Source organism: Melanostigma gelatinosum (assembly GCF_949748355.1).
Source record: "Melanostigma gelatinosum genome assembly, chromosome: 18".
Classification (NCBI taxonomy): domain Eukaryota; kingdom Metazoa; phylum Chordata; class Actinopteri; order Perciformes; family Zoarcidae; genus Melanostigma; species Melanostigma gelatinosum.
The window spans coordinates 8,871,839-8,890,736 of record NC_136651.1 but is presented as its reverse complement, the minus strand read 5'-3'; the positions used below and the strand labels follow the sequence as shown (position 1 = coordinate 8,890,736).

Genomic DNA, 18,898 nt, shown 5'->3' with positions numbered 1-18,898 from the left:
AGAATGTTCTTATTAGGAAAGTATTTCCTGCTCAAGCTAAATCGTGGCCTTTGTTTCTAGAGTTTCAACCGAGAACGTGCCAATCCTCTGGGGAAGTATAGAGGTTATTTTCATGCATTCAATTAGTTCATTTGTTGTATGCATGCGCAGTATGTGTTGTCTTTAACATATCTAATCATCAAAACATGTCAACATTTTAAAGGAAAAATAAGAATGAGCCTGTTCAACACCGATGTACTTTAAAGCCCTTTTACTTTGACCAGGATTGTGACTACATAGATATGAAATGATCAAGATGTCAAGGACCAAATGATGGAAAGAGAAAACATGGCTAAACTGAGCTTTAAGTTAATCTTCTACAGTAAGTGAGGCAAGGCACAGTCTGACATTTGAGTCATACAAGACTTGGTGTCCTCTTTACAAACGTAGTAGAAATACCGCTCTGATAAACAAATAAAACCAGTTTATGATCAAAATGTAACATCAGTATGAGGCTGATCCGAAGCGGTAACTTTCCTTCCAGTTGTTTGAACAATTTTATCATGCTACACATATGCTAAAATCTCTCGTGTGGAAAATACCGTTTAAAAATTATAATAATGTTCCCTTTATTTTGAAAATATATGGAAACTGTCCATTATTGACCATATTTTGCATTTTGTAATTTGATGTTACATGTTTTCGGTGTATTTATGTCATATCACATAGCATCATTTTCAGTAAAAATCATTATAACTTATAACCTTCAGCATAATGAGCTCAGCTGGATTCATTAAGAGTTAATCAAACAGTAAAAACACATTCGGGTAACAGAAAGAGACATGATAATATGCACATACAGTACGGAGATTGTGATCATATATGCACTGAAACTGTACACGTCAATACACAGACGGACAGACACACACTCACACATTCACACATTCACACACAAGCAGTCTTCAGAGATCTGGCGTCATGTTTCTCTCTCGACTTCAGAGTGAGTCGGCGCCGTGCTGAGTGCTGAACTCCTGGAAATCCTCTGGGATGGTGTCTGTGGAAGTGAGAAGTCGGGTATCATGAGATGAGCTCAGACTCTAAAGCCAAAACGAGGCCAAACCAATTATATTCACAGCTGTAGTCTGCAACAACAACATCAGATCTCAATCTAAAATCACTTTCCAGACGCAAGCAATGAAAGACCGTAAGAAGATATGTATTGGAAACAAACCTCAAGACAATCGCTGCATAGCATGCAATCAGGGTAATTCAAAATATATAAAAATAATAGAATATGTGGATTTGTGATTCAGTGTTCCTCCCTCACCATTGCAGCGGTATTTCAAATTGGACCAGATGATGTTTTCCTGAGAGAAACAGAACACGCCGAGTCGTCCTCCTCTCATGGTCGTGTCAATTGTCACGCCAGAGTCGGCCACCAGCTCAGTTCCTTCATAGAACCGCGCCCTAAACAAAACACACAATTAAAACAAATAATCGACGTTCCACTCTCACCACTTTGGGGAAATATGCTTATTCACTTGCTTGCTGAGAGTTAGATGGAGCAACAATTACGGGTTTTTTCGTGTAATCAATATGAAGATTGTCCGGAACACGGTTGGTCGTATACCTGATGTATCCAACCTGTGGGCGATGCTGCAGGTACCAACGGTAGGACACCTTGTCCTTCCAGCCCACATTCCTGGGGTCCTTCCACAGCAGACGCACCTGGTCGTTGGTGTCTCCCGTGTGCCACAGAGAGTTTCTCAAGTGCTCCCCGGGACCCGATTTAGACTTCACAGCCTGATGAACAGCGACAGATAACAGAGAGAAGTAAGGGGGAGAGAGCGAGAGAGAGGAAGAAATGTGGAAAATATGTCAAGGGATTAAAAATAGGATGAGCACGAATCTGCTGCCTGGGGGAGTTGATGACTTGTGCTTTCACCTTAAGTTGGATGCCGGGCTCAGCCACAGCTCTGAAGGGTGTTGCCTGCCAGTAGGTCTGTTCAGTCTGCTTCCACATCACCACGTAGAAGGAGGACGAGTCCTGGTAGCCAAAGATGAAGCCGGCGTAGTCGTCGTCGGTCACTGTATTTACGTGAAATGTTCCTTCGAAGTCCACTCCACTGAAAGCAGTGTAACCTGGCAACAGAAATCAGTATATTACTGATGTTCAGACATTGTGCATTTTATTCACTGATATTCAACGCAGAGGAAATACTTCTTACCAACAGCAAGTCCTGGGTCACTATTCATGGTCTGGATAATTTCCATTCCCTGTGTGAGAAAGAGTTGTGAATAAGACATTTTGCACCCTGATGCCTTCATTTGCTACACTGTACACGAATTAATGCAGAAGCAGACAGCCAAATAATTCCATCAGATTGTCAGATGATACGGCTATATTAAGTCTGCTGCTGGAGATTGCCACTTTTAAAGACTGGTGTGACAGCCACCACCTCATTTTTAACGGTAATACCAAAAGACAGAGGAAATCATATTTGAGAGCTGCAGCTCATGGCCCTGTAATCATTGGTGACAGTGCAATTGAGCAGGTGTGCTCCTATAAGTACTCGGGAATACAAATGGACAATAAATTAAATTGAGAGTGTCCACGTTGATTATCCGTGTGCTAGGCTGGCTCAGAGGCTTTCTCTGCAGACTCAGACTGAACTGAGATCACGTCAACGTTGGACAACGCTGTGCTGGAAAGCATCATTAAATATGGTATGGCACCTCACAGTTAAAAAATCGAGAATCAACAACACGGTTAAACGAGGCACTGTTGTATATTGTCTTGTGTATTTTTTGTCGTCGTGGTACGATTTCACGCATCACGATTCACATTTCTTATTGTTATTGGTTCTGTTGTTTAGATAAAAATATCGACCATAGCTGCTTCAACTTGTACATGGAGAGGGAATTTTCAGCTTTTAGTAATCTCACCTGGTTCAGAACAACCCAGTTGGGGTCGATCTGGGCGTCGCCCTCAGGGTCCAGCACCACCGTCTGATAGGCCCTGAAGTCAGTCAAGGTGACCTCAGCATTCTCAGGGCAGTTGTCGATCCTGTCAATCACTTTGTCCTGGTCAAAGTCAGACTCGCACATGTCTCCAACTCCATCATCTGAGGGACAACAGAGAGGAGATTTAGACTTAAATTAAAGTAAGAAAGACCGTGAGTCATTGTTCCAATAGGTCAGAGGTGCAGAGACTTGTTAACAGTTTTTGATTACACACACTGGCAAAGATTGTGTTGCGTCATTTATTCAAAGTAACGAGCTCCTTTTAAATCCTTTTTAAACCAGCGTGTTTCCTGCGTTGTCACAATGAGGAGATTTCAGACTGGCTTAAGCAAAAATGTCAAAAAGGCCGACAGAGTTGAATATAAAACATCCCCAAATGTCCTTTCTTAAGGGGCTATTCACATTTCAAGCAAAAGAGCAAGGCTGTATGTTGCATTGGTTTAATATAGATGGATTGTATCTCTCTAGTCTGCACCCTGCTGTGTGGGTTCAGCATTAGAGCTGCTGTGTCTGCCGTGGTTAAAAAAGTGCCACGCTGTAGTCTACTCGGTGGTGTTCGTGTCTTGTAGTGTGCAGTTCTGATATGGATTATTAAATGGAAGGAAATGTGTTGATGCACTTTTATCACTGTGGAAGTGCAACAGCTGCTACGACGTCAAGAAGGTCCGACTTGGCGGTTCTTGGCATAAAAGCTTCATTCTGTGTCAACGATTGAATTGATGCTCAATCGGGCAAATGCCTGAATGTCTTGTGTGCATCTTGTAAAACATTTGGACTCAGTAAATACACTTTTTGTGTTTTGTTATTTTCCCAACTGTCAGCTCCAACTTACATCTCTTGACTCCCTGACTGCCAAAAAAAGCTGTCTTGACTTGATTTGAATTGACACTCCAGGGGGCATGTTTTACACAGAAAATGTCCCAATGAGTCACCAAAAATGCCACTCAATGTGCTCACAGTTGCTTTTGTTTGATCTGCGTTGGTGTGCAACTGGGGACCAAAATTGCTTTCAAAGGAAAGTCAGGGAGCAGTTCGGGGAGAATGTGGAGATGAAATTATGAACATTTATCTGATCACCAGGCTGGTTTTCAGCCAAATATATCAACAATCATATGTGATTATTACTGTAAACTGATTTGACTGCGTGGTATATGAGGAGGTGCGATGTCTTTTAGACCATCGCTCACCGTTGTCGTCGATCTGGTCAGGATTTGGTGCCAGCCGGCAGTTGTCTGGTCCCGGTGGCAGAGTGTCAGGGATCCCGTCGTTGTCGTCGTCATCGTCACACTCGTCACCCAGCCCGTCTTTGTCACTGTCCAGCTGGGAGCTATTTATTACGAATGGGCAATTATCCTTGGTGTCCTGGTGACCGTCGCCATCACTACAAGGGAAAGTGACACGATGTGAAAAAAGGCTGTAGTACTAGCAGTAGTATGAAACAGCAGTTCAGATATCTGCAAGAACACAACATGAAGACTGGGAGAATATCGTTACCTGTCTTGGTTTGTGTCACAGGAGTCTCCAACCAGGTCGTGGTCAATATCAGACTGAAACAAGAGCAGAGAGTTCATGAAAAACACCATTTCTTTTACACTTGAGGGACTCTAGTAACAAAGTGTACTCAGTTACTTTCCACCACAGCTATCCGTCCGTCCATCCCTCCATCTGGTTCTGACTGACCTGGTTTGGGTTGGGGATGTCGGGGCAGCTGTCGCAGGCGTCTCCCACTCCGTCTCCGTCCCGGTCCAGCTGGTCTCTGTTTTGGACAAGCTGGCAATTGTCCAGAAAGTTCTTCAGGCCTATGCTCGCCAGTCAACAGGAGGAGATGGTTCGTGTTATTTAGCAGTCAGTCTGACTCCGTCTCAGCAGGGAAATATATAGTATTGTCATGGATGACATATTCGGAGGTGGCAAGTACAGATAATATTGTACTGTAGTAGAATAAATACTCTTCTCATTGTCCCTTTTTCTGAACTCTCACAAAAGATATCAGTGAATTTCTATGATTCTGTGACAATAAGTCGATTGACAGAATATTTACCTGCAACAATTCTGATAATAAATCCAAAAATGCCCAAAAATATTTAGTTCCAGTTTACTCATTTTAGGAATTGGGGAATCATATGTGTCAGTAAATTGATTTTACTCCGGCTTTTGGACCATTGGTCAGACAAAACAAGCTTTTTGAAGATTTCAACTTGGGCTTTAAGACATTTTCCACTATTCTTTGTCATTTTACAAACCCCTCGTTTTATAGAGAGAATTATCGGCAGATTGGAATCGTTGGCTGCAGCCCTATCATAAAAGAAACCAAGCTACTGCCCAGTGGAAATATTAACAGATATGGATGTTGCCAATATGGAAGAATGATTACATGGATACATAATGAGATATTATCTTCATCTGTTTGAATTGAGGTTTGATCTCTAAAATCAAAGTAATGCATTAAAGTAACTCTCTCACACTTAGTGAAGTCAATCAGTGAATTTATATTTGATTTTTGAATGCATATGAAAAATGTAGACATTACATCCATACTACTGTTTGAACTATATCGACTGAATAATTATATGGCGTGGTACTTGTAATTCCACCACTAGGTTGCACTGTTGTATTTGCTGTGAAGGTGAACGGCAGTTTGTGTTCAGATGCTATTTCTTATTCATCGCAGGGAGGCAGCAGCAGCCCCACGAATGCATAAAGGTCAAGCAGCAGCAATAGAGGAGAAACCATCTTCTCTGCCATGGGGTTTTCTGAGGTGTAATCATGCTGGTGAATGATCAAAGCTTGTTTTCGCTCAGGGGTCAGACTGCTTTTGGCCTTAACTTTTCTTTTTTTTTGCAGTGCTGTTTGTTATGCCTCAGCTGGCTTATAAAAACATCCATACAACTGTATTTTTTTTACAACATGATTAAGAGAGATTTGTACTGTAAAATCTGCATTATTTAATGTAAGAGCAGGGTGTAAATGTGAAGGAAGGAACAGAATAATACGTTTAATTAAACGGAGAGTGCCTTCAGTGCTGGTTATATAAGCACGAGCATCGGTGCTATTTTATTTATCTCCATACCGTCTCCATCCATATCATCATCGCAGGCGTCCCCTTTGCCGTCGCTGTCGGTGTCGGTGTCCTTCTGGTCCGGGTTCTCCACCGTGCGACAGTTATCACAGGCGTCGCCGTGGCTGTCCTTATCGCTGTTCCTCTGGTCCACGTTGGCCTTCAACCTGCAGTTGTCCTGAGACAGACGGAGAACACAAAGGCCCCGTTCACATCACGTGTATTTGTTTTCAGTGGACAAGCTTGCATGTGCATGCATGTTTTCGTACGGATTAATACAACAATATATATATCAACTGGAAGGAACGATAGATCGAGATAAGGATGTTGTTGGTTTGTGACTCCAAAGAATGTGTAGATTGCTTCATCTCAGGACCTTTTTTATCCTTTTTACGAGTTTGTGTCAGACAAGATGACAATTTTATTCCAGTAATGGCAGCAAAGAGAGCAAACAAGACAAAGAACTATTGAGTCACACTCCAGTCACTGATGGATTTAATCCTGACGAACAAAGTGTGCTATGTACAACTGTATGAACCAGTGAAATACACAAACCTTTTACTTTTTATTGATGAAATCATTTGAATACAATATACTGTGCACAGATGCAGGTAAAACCATCGTCTTAAACTTACATTACCATCAAATCAATCATCAATATAATCATCAAAACTATTTCAAACTGTACAGTTGGCGCTCATTCAGTGAATAACTTTTTGTATTGAAATCAGTGTAGTTGAACCGCGGTTAATCATGTGTCACTTCAGAGGTGACTCGTGCTGAAAGCTTTTATCACAAACGGAAACTTTACTGCAACCACAACAGCTAAAGGGGATTGTTTCCTGTGTGGGTTCTCATGTGTGTCTGTAAAGTTGAACGCTGGTTAAAAGATTTCTTACAGACTGAGCAGCTGAAAGGTTTTTCTCCTGTGTGGGTTCTCATGTGTATCTGTAAAGCTGAACGCTCGTTAAAAGATTTCTTACAGACTGAGCAGCTGAACGGTTTTTCTCCTGTGTGGGTTCTCATGTGGCTCTGTAAAGTTGAACGCTGGTTAAAAGATTTCTTACAGACTGAGCAGCTGAAAGGTTTTTCTCCTGTGTGGGTTCTCATGTGTATCTTCAGATTTTGACTCTTGCCAAATGTTTTCTCACACTCAGAGCATCTAAAATGTTTTTCACCAGCGCTACATCTTGAATCACTGACTTCATCAGGTTTCACATAGTTTAAACCTGACTGAGGTTCTCTGGTCTTCTTCCCATCAGCACCCTCATCAGTGTCAGAAGAGTCTCCAGTCTTCTCATCAGTATCTGGTTCTGGATGTCTATCTGGATCCAAGTTCCTGTCTGGTTCTGGTCCTCCACAGTCCTCTCCATCAGCTTCTGTTCCCATCTGTTTAGTTTGTCTTTGATGAAGCTGTGAGGACTGAGCTTCCTCTTCTTCATCTTCACAGGAGTGAATGAAAACTTGACATCGGCCTCCTCCAGACCTTGAAGCTGCTCTCCTTCCTGACTGGTGCAGAGTTCCTCCTGTTCTTCTTTAATGTGTGGGGGCTCTGGGTCCTCCTGGTCCAGACTGGAGCTCCACTCCTGCTGCTCAGAGGGAACCTCTTCTTTAACCAACAACAGCTGCTGGACGTCTGCAGGAAAACAGTAAACACACACAGAGGGGTTACAAAGACATTTTAGAATTGAGCAAATAGTCTCCTGGACATACACTTCCAGAGTATCACTAGAACCAGATAATACAATAATGTAATCAACTTATGTGACATGAACATATGAACCATTTTAAGCTGCCAAATCCATGTGGTGTTATCAAAGAGAACAAACTTGTACTTGAAGTTGAAATATTTCCTGTCATCTAGAAGCTGAGAGAAGAAATCAGCATACCTGCAAACTCATAAGAGGTGAAAGAGGTGCCAAGCACCCGAAGGGGGGGGGGGGGGGGGTAGACGATCTACAAGTATTAAGAATTTATTGTTTATTAAGTCAAGCATCAAAAACATAGATCTATGGTTTCACAAAACACAATAATTGATTAAGTAGCCCTAGCAACAGACACAAAGTCAGGGCTCCGCACACGCATCTCTCCTCAGTGTTTTGTGAGCCCTGCCTGTATCTTTATACTTTATTTGAACTTGTCCAGCACAGGGACGCATTATCTTCACCCACACACAAGCCAGGGTTGGGCCACATTGTGTGTGGGAGTCCTGGAGTCTCAGGGATGGGGAAGGTGCTGTTCCTGCAGGTTGCTACACAATATCCCACCGACTAACCCGATTCACAACACAACTAGTTACAAGTTTTAAGCTGAACCACCTGCGTGTCAGAGCTCCCTCTTTGTACGGGGAGCGCCTCACCCGGAGATTCAAACCTTTGCTCTATGACAGTGATTCTTAACCATAGGGCCGCGGCCCATGATTGGGCCGCGAGCGCCACCTAGAGGGCCGCGAAAAACTTTCAGTTTTGCACCTGTGGGCCGCGAGGGCCGCGGGACCGCATAGGTTATCAATAGAAGACACCAGATATATCACTGTTATCCATGAGACACTCAGTTACAATACAGCTTCCCACCACCTGGTGGCGGTAATGCGTCAGTCAGTTGTTTAACAAGCTGCAATAAGCAGAAGAAGACACTCAGCTAGCCGCTAGCCTGTAGCGAAAGTTATGGATAAGTTATTAAAAAGAAAAAATGAAGACGACAGTGGTGCCATACCCCCCAAAAGTCTAAATGTGTGCGCAAGTACAACCCTGACTTTCTTAAGTACGGCTTTGTGAACGGAGGCAACGAGGCAGAGCCGAGGGCTCAGTGTGTGGAATGTGAGCTAATGCTATCAAACGAAGCACTAAAGCCTTCAAAAATAAAGCGACACGTAGCGACGAAACATCCAACGCTCGTGGGAAAGTCTGTTGGGCTTCTTGTTGTGTATGCAGGTTTACATACACATGATAATAAATGTCTTTGTGATCATCACATTCTGTCATCTCATTTATTTAACAAGGGTTTTGCCTGTTCAACACCGGCATCCTCGATCCCCTCCCCTTCCGTTCCTACGGCTTGTTTGCGCAAATACGTCACAAAACATGTCCGTGTTTGGTATCCCAGCATGCCCAAAATCCTCATCTTTGCAAAGAAATCATCGATTTTCTTTCATTTCTTATGGTTTCTCCACAAAAGGAGCCCACACACACACTGTCCAAAGTCGCCATAACCGCTGCAAGTCGTATCTTGCAGCATTTCGACGGAAAAAGACACATTACAGACCCGACAACGTGCTAGCGGATGTTACCATGGAGCTCCTGGCTTCAGAAAACGCTAGTACTTATAGTACAAACCTTATCCTCCTCTTCCGTAAGCCGTCAACCAACGTTTGTGTAACTGAGCTGTTCTCATTCTCGTTCGTGCGCTCGGTCGCAGCCATTAAGCACAGCAAGTCCGCTACTCACACACCATGTCTTCCACCATATATACATCGTTTTTGCAATTTGCAAAGGCTTATAATAAAAGGAAAATAATATAAAATCACAATATAAAGGGAGAAACACCTTTAGTGTGTCAGAATATCATGTGTTACCATGTGTCCATTTGGGTCTCCAAATGTCCTTTTAGAGCTCGGCCTGGATCTCTTCATGAAGAAACTCTGTAGAATGGTCATACTTTGTCCAATCTTCTTCAAATGTGAGGCAGTTGTTCACTGATAGTGTAGTTACAGCCCTATGGAGTGGTCTCGTGTGACGTCACAGTTTAGCTGTCGGCCATGTTGGAGTACACACAAAGCCACTGGCATGCACGGCTGAGTCGCATAACCTATCGGTGGTGAACTTTTGTGCTGTCTTTGGTTGTGGCAGCAGAGCTGATAGAGACAAGAAATCATTCTTTCGTTTGCCAGCGGTCATTACACATCAAGGAAATGACACGAAGGAGCTATCCAAGCGACGTCGCGAGAAATGGCTGTCACGCATCTCTCGAGATATAAAGGAATGGAATTTGGCGTACACTAGAGTATGTGCGGATCACTTTATAAGTGGTCAGTGATTTTATTTACTAATTCGTTTGTGAACAGTATTTAATAAAGGAAATATAAATTAAACTTGGACATGAGAAGGTTACCGAAGCTTCATCGGCCCGTGACAGCAGTCGGTACCAGAGACGTGTCGAGCGTGTACAACAGGCGAAACACAGAGATGCAGCCTCAGCATTGCTTGATATGAGTTTAACGTCAGATCATATATATATACACACACACCGATGGATGAAGTTATGGGTTAGTTTAAAGTTAATTCCTACACACACGCACACAATGACGTGCATGTACAATGTAAACAAACACACGTGTCTGTTTGCGCTGAGTAAACATTGAATATTGCTAAATATCTGACCAGATCTGTATATATTTACTCTTCCAATGACGAGATGAGAATTCTCGACGACCGTTGCTTTGACGTCTCGGACCCATCCACTGACAAACTGATTATAAGCGTCGAGCCCTTTGTAGCACGCCAACTCGTCTTCTGTGTAAGGACTGGGGGTGTTCACGAGATACGTGTAGATGTTGGCGTAGTTTACCGATGGAAGATAAGTAGGATCGGCACTGAAACCATCTGCACTCATCGTATAGGGATCCAAGTTACCAATAACCTTCAATTTGGCCAGGTAGTGAACCTTTGATGCACTATCCAGTGATTCAAAGTATGGTATTTTCGCCGCACTTCCTTGTTTACTCGCCGCCATGTAGGTTCTGTATGTACTCCAACATGGCCGACCGACCTCGTAACTAAGGAGATCGTGACGTCGGTGAGACCACTCCATACTGTCCTTTACCTGTACAGATACAGCCACCGGCAGTTATTTATACTGAAAGATACTTTTTTATTTTATGCGGACAAAAATCTTAAATTTGTACTGACTCCAAAGGCCCACTGCTCTGTTTCTGTATGACCTGCAGGTGTTCTGACACTTGTGATGCATATAGTCAGAGTGGGCCCCGGGACACTTTGTACTTGAAAAGTTGGGCCCCGAGGTCAAAAAGGTTAAGAACCCCTGCTCTATGACACACGCAACACTATTGCAAATGAGCGCACACACACGTTATGTTCAAAATTTCTCAAACAAAAGGTAAAAGCCCCCCTCCTTGCTCCAGAGATGAAGAAGCATGCAGAGGAGAAGAGGCAGCCCCCCCCCTTTCTTCCATCATTAAGCAGGGCCGAATCAGCTGGTTGAAGCTTAAATCAAAAGGAATTTAATATACTAACAAAAGAAAATGCAGTTACAAACTGAATTACATTATCAGTTGTGATACTTCATGAAATAGAGGCCCCATCCGCACCACACGACAGACTGGTGTGTCCGCCTCATGGTCCAGATGAGGTCTGATTATCTCCGGGGATTCAGTTTCTTTGTCCCTCCAAAGTCTCTGAAATGTCTCATATTACACATTCCTTAGCCCATCGATCAGCTCAGTGATTGGCTGAACCCTTCGGACTTCATTCGGCCACTTCCTTGACCAATTCACCCCCCTTCTTTAAGGCTGTACTCAGAAACTCTTCAGCAACATCCCCCCTCTCTGACTTAATGGCGGTGTCATAAATTCTCTGGTTTCTCTCACAGTGCACAACAAAATTCAGTAACTCTCCCTTTAGTTTAAACCTTCTACAAGTAAACAGATTGTAACGCATAATATCCATTGCTAGGAGCGCTTTAAAACTTAAATTCCTCACAATACATAATAATAAAAATACATAATAATAATAATACATAATTAAAAAAGTTTAATGCCTGTAAATACCGCAAGCATATTTCTACAGTAGCGAGAACCATCGAAATGACCATCGAAATGAAGACAGTGTAGACATCTTAACGCTGATTGGCCAAGACTCGACACGTCGCATCAAATATGTTTTATTGAGAAGATCACGACATCACATTTTCTCCTTGTCTCACTCCAATCTGAGAAACGCTGGCTGGCCAGTTGACCCCCCCCCCCCCAAAAAAATTGAAAACTCTACGGATCTACACTCACGTGGATGATATATTTTGATTCAAAACGGCTTATTTCACCGAAAAGCGACACGTTTGCAGGTATTAAATCAGGACAAGAAGAAAACGACGAATTGCAACAGAGTCTCACTCAAAACTACATTAAAAGTTATCAGTCGGAGCATGAACAGTGTTTGAGAGAAGAAATAAAGTGAACCCACGTGCTCTTTGGATCCGGACTTCCGGGTTGTGAACGGCGTCCAGAAGTTCCCGTTGTCGCTTATTCGCCTCTTTTGAACGAGAGATTTCCTCCTCGTACTCTGCTATCGTTCTTTCAAACATGCCTAATATATCTTCTTCAGCCGCAGTTAGTCGCTGGCTGACTAAAGATCTCAACATTTCTACTTTAGACATTTTCACTAAACCACAGAAAGGTTTCCTCCAGACGAACTCCGTCAACTCCTTGTCACCGTTTACTCTGACTTGCGCTGTGTTGGTCACTTCCGTCCTCGTCCGTGTGTTTCCAGGTAGCATGCTAAGCTAACTTCAATATCTTTATCGGCTACCAGGAGATTAGTCCTCTTCTTCTTCCTCCCCTCCGTCTTCTTCTTCTTCTTCTTCTTCTTCTTCTCCTTCTTCTTCTTTCACTTTAATGGAGGACTCCAAACCAATGTTTAAGGCGCCACCTACTGGACCGGAGTGTGTAACATCATGACTTTATGACAGTTATCATTTAAACACAATAATAATGTTATTTATAAATATAATGAAACAATTAGAAATAAACTCAATATTGCAGTCATAGTCTGTCTTTTTAACCCGTTCCATTCAAAATATTAAATAAAGCCCTTTTAAGCTGAACTTGTTTGTCCCCTGTCTAACAGTCCTTTGATGCTCCACTCCCTTCCTGTATCTACCACTCTGTTCTTCAGTCTCTCTTTCCACTCTATCAGCACATGTTCTACAGTTTCTTTACAGTTGCATATCTCACATTTATCCCACTCTGTCTTTTTCATGATGTGTATAATGTGTCATTGAGTCCTGTATGTCCGAACCTTAATCTGAAAGTAACATCTTATTTTTTACTTTTACGTCCATCACTTCTCACTCTGACTGATGTCTGAATTTTGTTGTAATTTCTACCCTTTGTTGGGAACTAAAGGAGCGTGTTTGGGTTATCAGCATTTAAGAAACTGAATTCTTGACATCAATAGAATTATTAATGTATGTAACAATTATTAATGATTATTAATAACAACGGGGCACCACCCTGCGAACAGGGACCAATAACCAAACGATAAAACTAAGTCTCATAATTAGTAGTCACTCGTAATGTCAATAGTCTGCGTATGACTATACATTCAGTGACAGTGAAGGTTTTAAGTTCGAGCACAGGCTACTACATACAGGTTTATCAAATACATATGCACAAGTAATCACAGACGACTGCTCCTTAAAGTATAACAGAGTTTATTAAATCAAAATAATAAATGATCAAATCAATTAATATTGCAACCAACAAATGTTATCATACAATTTTATATGCCTAAACTAAAGAATGAATAAAATGGATGAGGGTGTATGTCTGTGTGTGTATGTGTGTGTGTATGTGTGTGTGGGTCTGTGGGTCAAAAGGAAGGGGAGTCTTACAGCTACCGCTAAAGACTACAAAGATGGCGGCGTCGAGTGACGCTGGCCAAAAGGGGAGGGGCCTTAAGATACTACAGCTAAACTACCACCAGATGGCAGAGTCGAGTGACTCGGACAAAATGGCGGTGAGACTGCTGTACGTAATCACGTGTGCCGATGCACACATGTGTTGTGAGGCGATCGTTTGAACGGGGTTTCCCCAGGGGCAGAGATAGGAGCTGTGTGTGCGTGTTACGTGAGAGGAGGAAGAAAGGAAAAAAGGAGCGAGAACTCGACGTGCATCACACTTCGGCGTGCGATGTTGTAGGGAGCCTGAGTTTGATGGTTCTATCACGCATAATTATACCGCTGTCGTCTTTGAACTGCCGGTAACATATGCCGTGATAAGCCACGCACCTCAGCTCACTCACAGATTCGAGTTAATGAAAAGAGAACTCCCACACGGAGTGGAAGACAATGAATGAAAATAATCCCAAATAAACAGTCATAGCAGTTAATACACTAATACAGCGGAGCTTCTCTGCTCCGTAATGATTGCGCGATATCTCAATATCACGCGACAGTAACTTAAACACACAAAAACACGGGAATATCAACATATAAATGAATGGCCTGAATTAAATTTACGTTAATTTAAGCTAAGCTATGCCCAGATGCCAAGAATCTTACTTGTCGATGCGTCGTTGAAGTATGTTCGTGGCAAAGTGGTCCGTTTTCCTCGTCGGGAAGGGGGAGCAGGGGGAGCTTTCTGGTCAGCGTGGCTTTGCAGCGGGCGCTGTGTGTCGCACGGCGTTTGCTGGTGCGGCTTCGGCCCGTTGGCGTGAGCTCGCTCTGGAGCGAAACGCAGACGTGATCTATCCTCGCTGCAGGGAGGGTGATCTAACTTCGGCTGACGGCGTGGTCCGTGCGTCTTACCAGGAATCGTCGGTGAAGGAGGGAGGCTTGGTCGTCTTTCCTTCGCCGGAATGTGTGCACAAAAAGAAAAAGAATCAAAAAGCGGAGAACGGATCGCTGAAGCGGATTCGTTATCGCGGGCGGAGTGGGCCTTTACTCAGCGTGGAACACTGTTGTTTCGTCCAGCGAAATGGCTTGTGACCTGACAGGGTTTGATGAGGGTTTGAGGGCCGCGGCTCCCTCGTGGCCTTCGGTTGCCAGCGTCGTGCTGGAGGTAGGAGGCTGGTGTGTCTTCATATGTCCAAGGACGGGTCCCAGGGCGAAGAGAGCGTTGTGTGCTCCCTGTCTCAGCCGAGGTCGAAGGGAAAAAGCGTGCAGGTCCAGGGCGAAGAGAGTGTTTGCGTGCCTCCTGTTACCCCGGAGGGATTGTTGGAAAAAGCATTGGGGTGTGATCTGCAGGCAGTTTTGTTGAACAGTGGTTGAACCACAGGGGTCCTGGGGTCTCTTGGCCTTCGGCCAATGAGATGGCAGCGGTGCATTCAGGTGACCATGGTTTTTTTGGGGGGCGGGGACATTTACACCCGAGTGTGAAATTCCTTTGCTCTCATCAAACTACAACTCAGGATGAAACCTTTGCTTGAAAAAGTGCAGGCCTGATTCTCTTTGTCCACAGCACATTTTGAAGCCATTTGGTCAGACCCCAACACCTTATTGTCATAATTCCAAATGTCCTGCCAAGATGTCCCATCCAAAGCTTTTACCAGAGAAAGTCGAGTACTCCCAACCATTGTACAGGACAGTCGATGCTATATTTCCGTTAGGTCCACCCTGAATTCTAATCCAGTGTGATAGTGCTAACTCAGTTCTCCTCACATGTAATGGCAGTTCCCTGGATTTCACCAGCAATGCATTATGGGTGTGGTTTTGACTCGGGAGATGAGTCAGAGGAGAACCATCCAGAAGAAAAGGTGAACAGATCCATTCAGTTCCATTCAGATCCAACCAGTCCATTCAGACAGGTTCTACGAGGAACATCCGGTTCCGCTGCAACTTGGTGGGTAACAAAAGCCCCTTAAACTAATAAAAAAGTATATCATTACTCCTATCTTCAGTTACCTTACATCTGTACATATGTAACAGTTGTGGGTCGTGGAACGAGACGACTCAAGTGATTGTTTTCCAACATTTATTTATTGAAGACAAAATATCACCAATGAATTGCCTTCAGACCGTTTTCTGCCCCTCTGCTCCCTCAGCAACGTGTGATTGAATTCATTTTCTTCAAATACACACTGACCAATCAGAGCTCGGCACGTGGACCGTTAATGAATATTACATAATCACAGTTTAAACTGACAAATGCAAAAAAAGACAGCTGGCAATAAATCTCAGACTGTGTGAATTAGTAAATTAACAGATTTATGACATCACTGATTCATTTAGTGCAGGATAGATCTGACTATAAGTACATGTGTGTATTATGGTAAATTAATGTGTTGCAGATGTGTTTTCATGGCGTGTATGACGATATTTTAGCCTTGTTCTTTCAGCTGTAGCCTTAGTGGTGCGAAACAGACTTGGGAGTAAATAGAAAAGAAATGTGTAAATATTCTCTCATCACACATTCACTGACGTGTGTCGGCTTCTTGAGTCGTGTCTCACAGTCTCCGGCTACTTTAATGTTTGGTGTGGGTGATTTTAAGTTATGGAAGGAAACTTCCGTACTGCTTAGAATTATATTTATATTTTTTTTTATTTATTTGCCCAAAAGTCAGTTTCACATCGCTGGGGTCTCAGCTGAAAGAATAAGAATACATCAAAGTAAAACATGAACGTGAATACACGTGTTATTATAGTCAGATCTATCGCGTTATAGATGAAGCAGTGATATTATAAATCGGTTAATTTACAGAATGACAGTTAGTGATTTCTTGCCAGCTGTCCTTCCTGCATTTGTCAGTTTAAACTGCGTTACTTTCAGCATGAATTATGTTCATGTTGTTGATGTTGGTCTCAGAGTGCACCAGACTGATGCATTTAACTTTAAAATGTACAACATTTTCTTCTAGGTGAGCGTGTCCCCGGCCCCCTCTAGAAAACCAACACTAACTAGAAAATAAATACATAATTCCTTCATCGGATGAGTGTACTTCCAATAATAAATGAATCCAGGTATACAGCTGTTTTCACAATAACCTGTAACCAAGACTGTGATGGCGTCTGTGCAAATTTACAATATGTGATTTCATATTTGATAAAGAGTCTCTCCAGCGTCATACAAACAGTTCACATTCTTTTCAAAAGACATTCTGAGCATGTGGGCCCCTGAGTGAGAGTATCCCAGTTCTTCCACAGACACTAATCCACGTAGTGCACCTGCGCCTGGAGCTCCTTGGAGATGTACCCGAGAAGGGTCGCCGTCAGCTGCTGCTTCAGGGTGGCGTTGTCCATCACTAGAGCAGTTAGCTGAGCCAAATCTGTCCACTGAATGTCTCCCAGCACGGCCAGAAGACTACCATCAAGCTTCTGCTGCTGCTGAGGACTGAGCTCCATTATGACCTGAGGCAGCGGTTTGAACTGTCCACTGGTCAGCCAGCAGCCCAGAAGGCCTCCGACAGCACCGCCTACAGGGGAAAAGGGTTTCAAACATGTGGAATTATGATTGCACACACAAACACACACAGCATGACAAGGATAGAGTGATTAACCCCCGCTGGATCATCGTCTTCGGTGTGTGCACCCATCTGGGTTGTGTGCCCATCGCCAACGCCGGAGACTTCGGAGGCTACTACTGTCCGTGCCATGGCTCCCACTACGATGCTTCAGGAAGGATAAGAAAGGGACCTGCTCCTCTAAAGCTGGAGGTTCCCTTCTATGAGTTCACTGAGGAGGACGTAGTCATAGTGGGATAAATACTGGAGCTCTGTCTCAGTTCCTCCCTGTAATATGTATTTTTTAGATGGCTCCGTGTGAGAGCGACATAAAACGTGTGTATTTACCATTAAAGACATATTTCCAACTCTATGATTGAGCTATTGTCTTTTCCCTCGTACAAAAGTGAGTTGTTTTTCTTTGATTGATCTGCATCACTTAGCTTGATGTCTTTTGAGTCACTGACATTTTATTTATTGTTTTAATCTCCATAGATTTCTTTCATTCCGCACTATTTTTAGCATTTCGTATTTTCCAAACAGCATTATGTAACACAATGTATGAGGGCCGGGTGTGATCAGGTCCAACCCCTTTGCTGCCGCACCAATCCTGATATATTGTGTTGGAGCTGTGTGATGAAGTCAAAGGTGGGGCCTGTTTCATGGTTACCTAAAGTTGAGCTGGTAAAAGTGCTCATACACATGAACAAGAGGCCTGGGGAGCACAACGATTAGGATAAGATGATGGTACCATCAAGAAAAGCCACCGGCAATCTGAAAAAGTATCGACAAGTTGTGAACACATTCAGGAATGTGTCGGCCTGTTGATCAACTGGAAGGAACTATAGATCGAGATAAGGCTGTTGTTGGTTTGTAATTCCAAAGAATGTATAGATTGCTTTATCTCAGGACCTTTTTTTATCCTTTTTACAAGTTTGTGTTAGACAAGATGACAATTTTATTCCAGTAATGGCAGCAAAGAGTGCAAACAAGACAAAGAACTATTGAGTCACACTCCAGTCACTGATGGATTTAATCCTGATGAACAAAGTGTGCTATGTACAACTGTATGAACCAGTGAAATACACAAACCTTTTACTTTTTATTGATGAAATCATTTGAATACAATATACTGTGCACAGATGCAGGTAAAACCATCGTCTTAAACTTACATTACCATCAAATCAATCATCAATATAATCATCAAAACTATTTCAAACTGTACAGTTGGCGCTCATTCAGTGAATAACTTTTTGTATTGAAATCAGTGTAGTTGAACCGCGGTTAATCATGTGTCACTTCAGAGGTGACTCGTGCTGAAAGCTTTTATCACAAACGGAAACTTTACTGCAACCACAACAGCTAAAGGGGATTGTTTCCTGTGTGGGTTCTCATGTGTTTCTGTAAAGTTGAACGATGGTTAAAAGATCTCTTACAGACTGAGCAGCTGAAAGGCTTTTCTCCTGTGTGGGTTCTCATGTGGCTCTGTAAAGTTGAACGCACGGTAAAAGATTTCTTACAGACTGAGCAGCTGAAAGGCTTTTCTCCTGTGTGGGTTCTCACGTGGCTCTGTAAATGTGAACGCCTGTTAAAAGATTTCTTACAGACTGAGCAGCTGAAAGGCTTTTCTCCTGTGTGGGTTCTCATGTGTCTCTGTAAATGTGAA

General features: G+C 43.0%; 2 protein-coding genes across 2 annotated transcripts; both read right to left on the bottom strand.

Annotated features, from left to right (window-relative positions):
• Positions 1 to 235: 235 nt before the first annotated feature.
• On the bottom strand, positions 236 to 6,320 carry LOC306792306 (thrombospondin-4-B-like; the record flags this gene model as incomplete). The annotated part of the gene is made up of 11 exons (XM_079289379.1): positions 236 to 1,033; positions 1,307 to 1,446; positions 1,610 to 1,782; positions 1,925 to 2,121; positions 2,208 to 2,256; positions 2,926 to 3,104; positions 4,191 to 4,384; positions 4,498 to 4,550; positions 4,684 to 4,802; positions 6,074 to 6,239; positions 6,309 to 6,320. The coding sequence occupies 11 exons, from the start codon at positions 6,318 to 6,320 to the stop codon at positions 975 to 977; spliced, it is 1,341 nt and encodes a 446-aa protein (XP_079145505.1). The 3' UTR covers positions 236 to 974.
• Positions 6,321 to 6,879: 559 nt separating this feature from the next.
• Positions 6,880 to 12,589, bottom strand: LOC306792598 (uncharacterized protein). The gene is made up of 2 exons (XM_079289844.1): positions 12,259 to 12,589; positions 6,880 to 7,697 (listed from the first exon to the last, which is right to left on the bottom strand). The coding sequence occupies exons 1-2, from the start codon at positions 12,569 to 12,571 to the stop codon at positions 7,285 to 7,287; spliced, it is 726 nt and encodes a 241-aa protein (XP_079145970.1). The 5' UTR covers positions 12,572 to 12,589; the 3' UTR covers positions 6,880 to 7,284.
• Between the last annotated feature and the right edge of the window lie 6,309 nt (positions 12,590 to 18,898).

Coding starts and splice junctions, on each gene's coding strand:
- LOC306792598 (XM_079289844.1), bottom strand. CDS start 12,571: ATGCTACCTGGAAACACACGGACGAGGACGGAAGTGACCAACACAGCG. Junction 7,698..12,258: donor AGTCCGGATCCAAAGAGCAC/GTGGGTTCACTT, acceptor GTTTTCCTGCAG/ACGTCCAGCAGCTGTTGTTG.